This window comes from Pipra filicauda, unplaced genomic scaffold (assembly GCF_003945595.2).
Source record: "Pipra filicauda isolate LSUMZ 115617 unplaced genomic scaffold, ASM394559v2 scaffold972_size43021_pilon, whole genome shotgun sequence".
In the NCBI taxonomy this organism is placed as follows: Eukaryota; Metazoa; Chordata; class Aves; order Passeriformes; family Pipridae; genus Pipra; species Pipra filicauda.
In genome coordinates, this window is record NW_024105167.1 from 28,374 (window position 1) to 40,619 (window position 12,246).

At 58.3% G+C, this 12,246-nt stretch overlaps 1 protein-coding gene across 1 annotated transcript; it reads right to left on the reverse strand.

Moving 5' to 3' along the window:
* Nucleotides 1–386: 386 nt before the first annotated feature.
* LOC113994306 (serine/threonine-protein kinase pim-1-like) lies at nucleotides 387–6,273 on the reverse strand. Its single transcript, XM_039377917.1, has 8 exons — nucleotides 5,502–6,273; nucleotides 5,328–5,378; nucleotides 4,756–5,122; nucleotides 3,940–4,116; nucleotides 3,522–3,671; nucleotides 2,435–3,327; nucleotides 1,505–1,617; nucleotides 387–1,000 (listed from the first exon to the last, which is right to left on the reverse strand). Exons 1-5 carry the CDS (start codon nucleotides 6,009–6,011, stop codon nucleotides 3,565–3,567), a joined length of 1,212 nt encoding a protein of 403 aa, XP_039233851.1. The 5' UTR covers nucleotides 6,012–6,273; the 3' UTR covers nucleotides 387–1,000; nucleotides 1,505–1,617; nucleotides 2,435–3,327; nucleotides 3,522–3,564.
* Between the last annotated feature and the right edge of the window lie 5,973 nt (nucleotides 6,274–12,246).

The following is a 12,246-nucleotide window of genomic DNA, read 5'->3' on the forward strand; positions in this document are numbered from 1 at the left end:
ATAGCCTTCCATTTGCCTGCTTGACTGGCAAAACTGGAGCATTCCATTTAGATTCACATTCTTTTCACAAGCAAAATTTCATCAATTGTTCTACAAAGGGTGAGAATCCCTTACAACTTTCTATTTGCAAAGGACAATGCTTTGGCCTCACCAACCCCACTCCAGGTTTCTCTGGAATTGTCACAGGTTCTGCTCTCTTGGGTCATGGAGGCACCTCTCCAGCCCATCCTGTTGGAACCACTGCGTCCCCAAGTGATGGTGGCAGATGGATTACTTCTGCTTTTGGAGACTCTCATGCAAAACTAGAAACTTAAACAGAATTAGGCTCTGCAGTAATAACCTATATTGGACCATTTTTCAATTGGATTGTGGCATTTCATTTTGCCAAGAGATCTCTCCCAAGCAGAGGCTTTGGGGAATTGGGGAAATACAAAAACTGGGGAGCCAACCACTGTTTTCCCAATTTAAAAGCCACAGCATTAAAAATGGCCCAGTTTCCCAATTCCCTGGCACACCAGACAATTGTTCTAGAATTGTCCCTTGAGTTTCATTTCCCTGGATTTAACACAGAGGAACAAGTTCCCACAGCCACAAACAATTGTGCTTAGCTTGGCTGGAACCAGATGTTCTGATGGGGAAGAATCCTCTGGTGCCCCCTCAGTCGTCTTCAGTGATGCCACGAGAGGGTTCGGAGGGTTCTGAAGTTTCAGTTGCGGACAATCCCATTTCCAGTGTCCATCTTTCTTACAGGATGCACAGGGACTGATCCCAAGTCTCCTGGGGGGATGTTTGAAGCAGGCTGCCCATGCTCTCGTCCTCTTCCTCTCCCCGGGGGCACCATTTCCTCAGGGATTTCTTCCAGAACTGCAACTCCAACCTCCAACAATGTCCCCAAATTAGACTGATCTTGTCCCTCAGCTTGATTTTCCTTTCCGGGCTCACACCAAGGGCTCTGAGGGCGCTGCATTCACACCACAATCTTTCTGCCATTTCACAGGTTCTGCAAAGTGAAAAACACATCACCAGACATAACCTCCCTCCACTTCTGTTCCCCTTCTAAAACAGCATCAACTGCAACAATGGATTCTAATTCAGTGTTCCAGAACAGCCACCCATTGATTCCAACACTCCATTAAATTCTCCCTGGGAGCTGTTCCTCCGGGGGGGCCGCCAATCTTCATCCAATATTGCAAAATGCAACCAAGGGGGGACTTCTTCCAAATTCCCCCTTCAGATTGCCCACTTCCCAGCTCTAAACAGTAGACCCAAAATGTTACAATACAGAAACAAATACAAGTACAGAACAATAGTGATCGATAAAACAAAGCCAGAGACCAAATTCCAGAATACCAAAGAACCCACCCAAAGCGCTGGAAGATCCACAGGTCTCAGATGAGCAGGATTCCCAAAATACCAAAGAACCTCCCAGTGCGCTGAAAGATCCATACGTTTGACATGGGCAGGATTCCCAAAAAGAATGCCTTGTTATCCAGTGGGATCTTACCTGTGTCCCAGACTGGGCTGGGGATCTGTGCTCTTCTGCAGCAAAGTCCTGGTGCTGGCGTGAAGATCCAGAGATCCCTCGGATCCGCGGGAGATCAGGCAGAGGTGTCCTGTCTGGGGGCCAAAATGCTACTGAAAAGCAGCAGAAACAAACTTCTTCACCCCAATTTGGAGATGTTAAAAAGAGCATTCTTCTTTATTCAGCATGCTGGGCGTTCAGAGGAGAGCTCCTCTAATCCACCGTGCCAAAGGACAGACAGGGCTTTTTATTACACACACTGTTTACATGTGCATTCAATAGTCTTGCTTACTTAATACAGATTCAGTACTTTGCTTTACATAGCCACACCCCTATTGGAAGTCCTTTTCCGGTCCTTCCGGGCCTTCTCTGTCATCCTGACCTCAGTTCTTGAGCAGCACAGCACCATTGTGTTTCACCCCCAAAAATAAAGTTTGTTCTTTCTTTTATCTGGGGACACAGAGCTTAGTTTCCATCCTGCTTGTTTGGGACATCCCTTATCTAATTCTCTAGGACTTCTCCAGGACTACATTGTTCCTCATTTGGGCACTCCGGGGGACTGTGAGTTTCTATTTCTTCTCTCAGTGGTTTGATGGAGACCATGAGGAGCTGGGAACTCATTGCAGGGACAGGAGGGAGCAGTTGGGAAGTACTAGGCAGGTGGGGGAGAGAACTGTTCAGAGAACAGCTGAGATACAGCTCGAGCAAGCTGAAAACTAAACTGTCATTTGGGGTCATCCCAGATCGGTTGGATTTCAGCAATTACTCAACACAGGTGCCACCTCCTCCAGCCAAGCCCAGGAGATCAACCTCCTCAGCAGCTGCAAGAGCGGGATGTTCATGTGCCTGCTGCCATCTCCCCAAAGCCATTATCCCACTCCTGCTGACAAGATGGGCAAGATGAGCATCTACCTCACAAGATCTGCTGCCGCAAGAAGAGCGTGTCCCAAAGGATGTCCTCAGCCTTCTCAGAGGGGACGTCAGATCCTCTCCAGGGATGGTCCCAGCCCTTCCCAACCCGGACTGGGCACCAGCTCCAACTCTTCCCTGGAAAACAAACAACAAATTCATGAACAGAGATTACAAACCAAAAGTGGAAACAAGAAAAAAAGGTAAAATGTTAACCTTCTGTCAGGGTTCTGAGGAAGGCCCAACCCCTGCAGGCCAAAGAGAAACCCCACCTCCTCCAGCTCAGGAAAACCCAGGCCTTCTCCCTGCCCTGCTGCACTGGCCCAAAGAAAGGCTCCTAAGCCAAGGCAACCCAAGCCCTTCCTGGCCTGCAGCCCAAAGCAGCTGGTGTTCTGCAGCCCCGCCTTTGCTCCCCCCACGGGGGTTTGTTTTTGGCAGGCTGGCTGCCCCTGTCCCAGCCCCCGCCCAGCAAAGGGGCAGTGGCAGAGGCTGGGGGCAGAGCCGGGCTCCCATTTCACACCCAGCCCAGAGCACCCGCCCGCCCTCCTGCCAAGAAGCAGCTTGGCAGCCGGCTGAAGAATTCCTCAGGTTCCCCGCCAGCAAAGGGGGAACCTTCGGTGCCCAGCCAGGCTGTGCAATGCCCGTGTCCGGGAGCACCCCCTGGGTGTGGACTCATCTGCAAACGGCGTGTGGAGCATGGCTTGGAGGAAGGGGCCAGAATCAAAGTCCATCATCTTCAGCTCGCCGGCGTCCAGGTCAACTAAGAGCTTGTCATCCTTGACGTCGTCCTCGATGTCTCCAGCAGCAGGCCCACCCGGCACAGCTTCTCCAGAGGCCCCTTCTCCTTCCCTGGGGGCCAGACCAGGCTGTCAGCGTTCTGCCGAGGGCCCAGCTGTCTGTGAAGTGGGACGAGCAAAACCAGGTTGGATGGTGGCCACCAGCACTTGGGAGACCGGGTCTGCAGCCCAGCTCCAGCACAAAGAGGGGCGTGTTCCCATGTGATGACCCCCCCTCAGTGCTACAGGCATGACAAAAAAGTCTGGTTTCCTTTGCTTCTTATTGCCAAGAGATGTGTGGAGGTGTTACTTACCAGGCCCCTGGATCAAAGGGAGCACGTGGATCTCTCCCATCTTCTAGGGCAGGGGAATGCCCTGCACCCAAGGATGGCACAACAGGTCTTCCAATGCTGGTCTGTCTGAGGGGCGGATGGACAAACACCACCTGATAAGGTGCTGGCAGCCTGGGGGGAAAATGGCCGGTCAGTTGGAGAAGGATCCTGTCCCCTCTGTCCCACCGTCCATGTGCCCAGGCTGTGCTGGCTGTGCTCAGAGCTGTGCCCAAACTTCTCCATCGCTTCTCCCTTTTGGAGGAGAGCAGGATGGCAGGACACAGGCCACCTCCTCCAGCCACCCATGGGACACAAACAGTTTCAAGAGCGGCGTCCTCGTGAGCCCGCTGCCCTCTCCCAACACCGTTATTCCCCCCGTGCCACAAAGATTGGTATCCACCTGGAGAGACCCGTGCTGGGAACGGGAGCTGGTCCCAGATGGCGTTGGTGCCTTTGCAGAAAGGGTGCTTCCCGCAGACCATCTGGTAGAGCAGGATGCCCAGGGACCAGATGGTCGCCTCCTCGCCATGGTAGCGTTTGAGGTAGATCCACTCTGGCGGGCTGTATGACAGTGTTCCTACAGAATACAGACGCAGTTCATCAGGTGGATGCTGCCTGCTCCCAGAGCCTCACCCCAGGATCCCTGGCAATGTGGGGCCTGCCCCAGTGGCACACGCTGTGACCCACTGCCTTCTCGCCGGCCCCTGACTCTTGGTTACAAACTCTGGGTTGGAGAAGAAGCCGCTGGTGTCCAAGAGGGCAGCAGAAGCCCTGGCAAGGCCCAACCATTACATGCAAGGGAAAAACCCACCCAGTGGTGGGGAAAAGTCGTGCCTTCTCCCCGCCCCACTGCACTGCCCCCAACAATTCATCATAAGTCAAGGCAAACAAGGGGAGCAGAGCAGCCCAAGCCCTTCCTCACCTGCACACCAAGCCAGTTGGTGCACAGTTCTGACCCCCTTCTCTGCTACCCTCACGGGGGTTTTGGTCAGGCTGGCTCCCCCCTGCCCCAGACCCAGACCGGGACGGGGTGGGTGGCACAGGCTGTCGGCAAGGCCGTGGCCTGTCTCACAATAACCCCCAGCCCCATCCAAAAGCAACTTGGCTGAGGAACTAATCCTGTTCCCCCTCGGCCAAAGGGGCAATCTCCGGTGCCACACCCGGGCATGGCCATGCAATGCCCGGCACCAGGAGCATCCCCTGGCTGTGGGCTCACCTGCAAACTGGGTGTAGACCGTGTCCTTAAGGAAGGTGCCACATCCAAAGTCAATGAGCTTGGCCTCGCCGGTGGCCAGGTGGAGGAGGATGTTCTGGGGCTTGATGTCCCGGTGCAGGACACCGCAGCTGGTGCAGTGCCGCACGGCCTGCAGCACCTGGCGAAACAGCCCCCACGCCATCTCCTCCGGCAGGAACCCCCACGCCCTCAGTAAGCGAGAGAGGTCCTGAGACGGCTCCGGATGCTCCATCACCAACAGGAACCCGTTGGGGAGCTCGAACCACTCCAGCAGCTGGATGACCCCAGGGAAGCCATTGGACACCTTGTCCAGCAGCACGATCTCCAGGGGGGCCCGGGTGCCGTCAGGCTGCGGAGGGACCACGGGGTCGTCAGTGGGGCTGATGCCGTGCCTGTCTGCCTGCTCCCCCTCGGTCAGCCCTGGATGCTCCCCGTCCCCCACCGAGTCCACACCCACTCTCCCTCCAGGTGTCCCGGCGGCTTCCACCCTGCCGGGCCTCGGCTCGTCCCCGCCCGTCCCGCCCCGCTTTCTGCCGCTGGCCCCGCTCACTCACCAGCTCGCCCCAGCGCCGGATGCCATCCCGTGACACGGCTTTGATGGCCACCTGCAAGCCAAGGGGAAGGGCGGGTTGAGTTCTCCCGTCCCGCTCTTCTCCTCCTCCTCCTCCTCGTCCTCCTCCTCCTCCTCCTTCTCCTCCTCCTCCTCCTCCTCCTCCTCCTGCACTCACCGGGGCTCCGTCCGCCAGGCAGGTCCCCGCGTAGACGCGGCCGAAGCCGCCGCTGCCCAGCAGCGAATGCAGCCGGTAGCGCTCGTGCAGCGGCTCCTTGGCCTTCGGTGCGGGCGAGACGTGGCCGTCAGCGTTGGGGCCGGGGCCCGGCCCGGCCCCCGAGCGCCCCTCAAGCGGCCCGGGCCGGGCTTCCCCAGCCGCAGCGGGCAGCGGCGGCTCGCTGCCGGCGGCCGGGCTGGCGAGCGGCGGAGCTCTGGCCGGGGAAGCCGCCGAGGAGGCGGCAGCGGCCGCGGCGCCCGCGGCCCCCGCCGGCCCCGGCAGGCGCCGGGCTCGAGCCAGGCGGAGCCAAGGGGCGGCGAGGCCGAGCCCGTCCCACAGCCAGCCCCACAGGAGCGCCCAGCAGCGCCACAGCCGGCGCGCCGGGAGCCGGGCGAGGGCGAGACCGCGCCGGGCCGCCCAGGGCCGGGGACGGGGCGGCCCCGCCCGGCACAGGGGAACGACCGGGGCCATGGCCCGGGCCGGCAAGGGGAGGGGGACACCGGCAATGGGACAGGGACACCGGCACAGGGACACCGGGAATGGGACAGGGACCGCGGGAACGGAACACTGGGACAGGGAGACCGGCACAGGGACCGGGACAGGGACACTGGGACAGCGGGACACCGGGAGAGGGAGAGGAGGACGAAGAGCTCGAGCAAGGAGAGCACGAACAAGAGTCAGAGCGAGAGCGCGTCGCTACAGTCGCTGCTGCTGCCGCTGCTGCTGCCGAAGCGCAGGGGCCGTTGGTCCGTTGGTCCGTTTGTCCGTTCCCCTTTGGCCCCCGCGAGCCCCGGGGGCAGCCCCGGCCGCTCCGCTCCCAACCAGCCCCGGCCGCAGTCACGGAGCTCCCCTTCCTCCCGCCCCCACGCCAAGACCACGGGCTTTTGGAGCTGCTTCACTTTAGTTCAACTTCTTGGCTGCCAAGTTTGCAACTTCCCGCCGCTGCTCGGACCCCATCCCGCCCGCTCGGCCCGCGCTGCTGTCGCTTCCTCCCAGACCAGCCGGGCTCTGCACTTGCCCCTCAAGTTTGGCAAGGGCTTTGCTCAGTGAGGAGCCCCGGCACGTCCGGCCAGCGCCAGGCAGAGCCAGCCCCGGGGGAGGGCAGAGCAGGAGGATCGGCAGGGGAAATGCAGCCCTTTGGGGTCAGCGCTGCTCCCCGACCACCCCAGGGCTGGTCCTGTTTTCCTGCCTGCTTCGAGGGAAAATCGGCGGTTGCAGAGAGGATTAAGCAGAAGAGAATTAGAAGACTATTCTTGCTGCCGTTTGGATGCCAGTCCCTCCTAATAAATGCAGGCTTAATTTGGAATGGACACGATGTAGCAGCTTTTTCAGCACCCAATATTTAACAGCTGCCTTTCAGGGGACAATGGGAAAAAGGGGGGAGAACGGGAGAAAAGGGGGGCTGGGACCTCCAAAGTGACCGAGGAAGGGGCTGAGACTGTGAAACCGAGCAGGGCAGGGGGAAGAAACACCCCCAAACCGAGCTGGGGGGGAGCTGGGGACGGTGGGGATGATGGGAGAGGGGAGAAAAGGGGTGTTGGACAGCAGGCAGGGGGACAGAGGGCAGGGGGTTCCCACATGGGTCTCCCCTGTCCCCCATCACTTGAGCCCTGGAGCGGTTCCCTGGGGCTCTGGGAGGGGGCAGATCCGCCCTGGGAATGTCCACTGCTTCTGTAACCCTTTGTGTGCTTGCTCTGGTGACGATTGTGCACAGGTGCCCAACCCCCTGTCCATCCCTGGGGGGCTGATGGGGGGACTCCCCCACCCAGTAACTGGTGCTGCAGCAGCTGTGGGGCAGACGGGGGTGGGAAAGGGGGGTCCGGGGTGGCCCCCTGAGCTCCCAACCTGCTGGGGGGGTTGAGGGCTGCTGGGGGGGCACCCCCTGACCTGTGTCCCTGCACACCCAGGGCTGTTCCAGGTCCTGGGAAAAGCCGAGTGAACAGCCCCGACCGGGAGAGGTTCCTGCCCGGGTACATCTACAACTGGGAGCAGCTCAGGCACTTCAGCAAAGATTTGGGCACCTGGGGGGGACACCCCGTGTGGGGAGACCCAGGCCAGGCACTGGAACAGCCAAGGGGAGTTCCTGGAGAACAGACAGGATCAGGGGGACATGAACTGCTGGCACAACTACGAGAATGTGGCCCCGTTTGGCCAGCCTGGGAACCCCCATTTTCGGGGTAATCTCCCCAAATCCTCCCAAATATTCCCCTGAATCCCCAAATGCCTTCAAATCCCAGTAAAATGGTGGGGCTTTAGATGTCTTTGTTGAATGTCTTTGTTTTAAATTCAACAAATCAGCTCTTCCCACTGAATTTCCCAGGTCAGTTTGTGACCCCATGGATGTTTCTCCCACTGTGTTCACCCAGGTGCCTGTGGGGAACAAGGAGGATGTGGAGACCACCAGCCAGGTGTCTTCCCAATGTGGGAAGACATCACTTCTCCGATGGGTGATGGAGTTGGAGCAGCAGACAAAGCTCTTCCCACAGTCGAGGCACCTTTAGGGCTTCCCTTACTGGTGGGTCCATTGGTGTGAGGTCAAGGCAGAGCTCTGGCTGAAGCTCTTCCCACACTCGTCACACTTGTAGGGCCTCTCCCCGCTGTGGATCTGCCGGTGGCTGACGAGGTGGGAGTTCTGGATGAAGCCCTTCCCACAGTGGGTGCAGAGGAAGGGCCTCTCCTCCGTGTGTGTCCGCTCATGCAGGAGGAGATTCCCGCTGGTCTGAAACCTCTTCTTGCATTCCAAGCACTTGTAGGGCCGTTCTCCAGTGTGGATGCGCTGGTGGCAGATCAGGTTGGAGCTGCAGATGAAGCTCTTCCCACATTCCCCACACATGTAGGGTTGTTCCTTGGTGTGGGTACGCTGGTGGCAGATCAGGTGGGAGCTCTTGCTGAAGCTCTTCCAACAGTCCAAGCACTTGAAGGGCTTTTTCCTAGTGTGAGGCTGCTCATGGACATCCAGGTCAGGGCTCTGGCTCAAGCTCTCGTCCCCTTCCCGGCACAGGGTGGGTCTTTCCTCCTCAGAGCACCCTGGGCTGTCTTTGGAGACCCTCCTCCTGGGGTACCTTCGTGGCTTTCCCTCCCCGCTGCCTTCCTGCACCGTGGAGCCCTTCCAGACGGCCTCTCCCACCAGGCTCTGCCGGGGGGATTTGTCCTCCGGGCTCTCCATCCTCAGCACAGGGCCTGGGGCAGGAGGGAAGAAGGACAGGGAGGGGATTTGCCTCCGGCCCAGAGGGAAGGCCAAGGACATCCCCCCAACTCTGGTCCCGGTAGGACGGCGGCGGCAGCGGGGTTGTCCTGCAGCCGGGGGCGATGCTCAGCTGGGAGATACAGGACAAGACAGGGCAAAGGGGCACTGACTTCCTCCTCACCTGCCTGGGGGTCCTGGGGCATCTTCCTCTTCCTCGCAGCCTCCTCCTCCATCTGGCCAAGCTTTGGGAAGGAACTATTCTATGTAAACTCATTCCCTTCTGCCTAGAGTAACTCAAACTAATACTCATATATCAGACTTACAGGCTCATGCCATAGAGTTTAGAGACAGACTTCCCAAAGGGATGAATTTTTCCTGGTTTAGGAGGGAAAACAAGGTGTGGGTGCATTGGGTTGGTGGTCCCTCTGTTACGACCCACCCCAGGAAAAGAGGGGGGGGTAACCCAGGTTTTATCAATAATTCCTTTGGGGTGGATTAAAGCAAAACAACACTAAATAATTGGTGTCTGAAAACATATATTGACAAGATTTATTTTAACAATTTTGTATCAATAGGTATGTTAACATTTTGGGTGTTGTCATAACCTTTTGGGGGAGGAGTCAAAAAAATGCATGGGGGAGAGAAAGACAGGGTAAGAGTAAGGGAGAGCAAGAGAAAAAAAAGGTGAGAGCGGTATAATCACCGCCCACTGGATCCAGCGATGTCTTGATCCGCAGGCGGTGGGGGGAGAAGAAGAAGAATAACCCCGCCAAAACCCCCAAAGTCACCAGTCAGTATCTATATCCTTTACACCTCCCCCAAGGCGGGGAGTTGTTTTCATAGGGTGGTGTCTCCCTTTTTGGCGCGGAGTTCGTGGTCTCTTCCCGCCTTTTCTTTTCGGGGCTTGACATCTTCTGCACTGGAGGAGGGGGGATGGGCCCAGTTGCCCATTAGAAAGTCAAAAGCCTGCAGAAGTCTCTTAGAATGCATAAATCATTAACTGTTCCAGTCTCTGACACCCTCCTGCCCAGCTCCATCTCTAGAAGTCACCTGGAATCACCAGGAATCACCTCCAAAACACCAAGATCCAGCCCAAAACAACCCTCTCAGCAGTGGAGTCCCCCCTTGCTGGTCTATCCACTTTGGGGTTCTGGGATCCCTCCTGTGTGGGCTGCTGGAGGTCTCACATGTATTGGGGAACCCCCTCTCCAGGGTTCCCGCCCTCTCTGGGCTGCCGGAGATCCCGGGAATCCCAGGGGTCCTTCCTTTATGGGCTCCTCACTTTGCCATTCTGGGGATCCCCCTTCTCTGGGTTTCTGGGGGTCCCGGGGGCTCCCCTCTCCGGGGTCCCTTTTAGGGTGGTCGGGGGGTTTTGGGGTCCCAGGGTCCCTTCTCCCCTGACTCTCGCCTTCGGGGTGCTGGCGATCCCATGGTGTCCAGCCCTCTCTCCAGGTTGCCGGGGGTCCCGGCTCCCCCCACAGTCCTCGCTGCTCCCCCCTCCTCTCCAGACTGCCGGGAGTTTCCCCTCTCCGGGCCCCCGTTTCAGATTCCAACCCCCGCCTGTCCCAGGGGTCCCCAAAGCCGGTGTGTTTGTCCCGTGTCCTCCCCACTCCCCGCCGGTATCTGGCGACCGCCACGTGGCTCCGGGGACCCAACATCCCCCTGCTCATCGTCGGGGCTGTGCCGGGAACCCACCCCGGGACCCCCAAAAAACACCTCCCGGGGATCCCCAATATCCCCCCAAGGGGCATTTGCGGCTCAGCTTTGGGGTCCTGCAAGACCCAAACATCCCCCTCAAGATATTTGGGGCGAGCTCCCCCTCCCCGGTCACCTGCGGGATGCGGGGGGCGATGCTCCCGGGACGCGGGGGCTGCGGATACAGCGGGCGGTGCATCCACGTGCGTTCTTTCTCCTCCTTCTCCTCCTCCCCCTCTCCCTCCTCCTCTCCCTCCTTCTCTTTCTCCTCCCCTCCTATTCCCACTCCTCCTATTCCCGTTGGAGCTGGGGCAGGTCGGGATGGGGCAGCGCTGGGCTCTTGGCCGCTCCCGCCCGCACTCGGCCCCCGCCGCAGCCACCACGGCCGGGACGGCGCGGGGGGGCCCGGCCTGGGCACCCCCCACCTCCCCTTTGCCCAAATTCCCGTCCCGGGCGGCGCTGGGGCCGAGGGGGGACCCTGGGGGGGTCCGGGGGGAGCGCTGGGCGCTGCGGGTCTGGCTGGCAACTGATGAGTCATCAGCGCTGCGCGCTCGGATTGGCTGAGCACTGCTTTGGGGGTGGGGCTGCAGGAAAGGGGGTTCTTTGCAGGGGAAGACATTTGGAGCTGGGAGGACTCCAAAGCTGAGCCGCAAATGCCCCTTGTGGGGATCGTGGGGGGTCCGCGGGAGGTGATTTGGTTTTGGGGGTGTCCCGGTGGCGGTTCCCGGCAGAGCCCCGGCGGTGGGCGGGGGGATGCGGGGTCCCCCCCCGCGGTGGGGGTTGGTCTTGTTGGAAATGATCCAACTTGCCTCAAATTGTAGTCAGTGGCAGCAGTTGACCGGGTTTCTTTTCACGGGCTCTTGTCGCTTTGATCTTTAAAGCACCCAAACTTGGAGTTTCTCTGCACTGGCTCTGATGAGCTTCCATAAACAAAGCCCGAGAGAGCTGAAGATTGGACGTCTGGGATCTTAAATTCCTGGTCCTTCAAGGACATGTTGGAGGAACCAGAAGGTCCAGAGAGGATTAACAAAGACATTGCAGCCTGAGAGTTGGAGACCCTGTGTCTGAGGAGGAGTGCTAAGAGGACCAAAGAAAGTGGACCAAATTAGCCAGTTAAGGATAGAATACTAATTAGAGTCTTAATTAATGAAGATAATTCCTTAGTTCATTAATTGGGGTAAATTAGAAGCAATGAACATTAATTTGTTTGTTTGTTCAAATGTAGAAATGTGTGAAAAGTCTGGAAAGGGACAGGTGTGGCTGGAACGATTGGCTCCCTGTCTCTGGGAGCCAGAACAAAGCAGTGCCTGGCTCACCAACACTTCCCAGGGGCGTTGGAGGGTTTCATTTCTTCCCAACGCTTTTCAGGGACAATTCTTGGTGAGCCAGGTGGGACAATGCTGTCGACCCTCCAGGGATTCCGGGACCCTGAGGACTCCAGCGAGCAGTGAAAATATTCTTCTGGGAGATCTCAGTCCCTGGATCTGGTGAGTTCAAAGCAAGATCCCTGGAATTTTATTAAGGCGTTGCTGAGCATAGAAAAGGTATACCTAAGCATCCTAGAAATGGAGCTCTAGAACAGAATAGAATAGAATTGGGTTGTGAAAGTGATGATAGAACTGTAAAAGAAGGAGTGTGATATTTGGCTTATGAGAAGAAATCACTACTGACTGAGTGAAAGGGGGGGGTTCCAGGCCCTGGTGTGGTTCAGGGGGTGGGTTCCAGGCCCCAGGTGTGGTTCAGGGGGTGGGTTCCAGGCCCCAGGTGTGGTTCAGGGGGTGGGTTCCAGGCCCCAGGTGTGGGTCAGGGGGTGGGTTCCAGGCC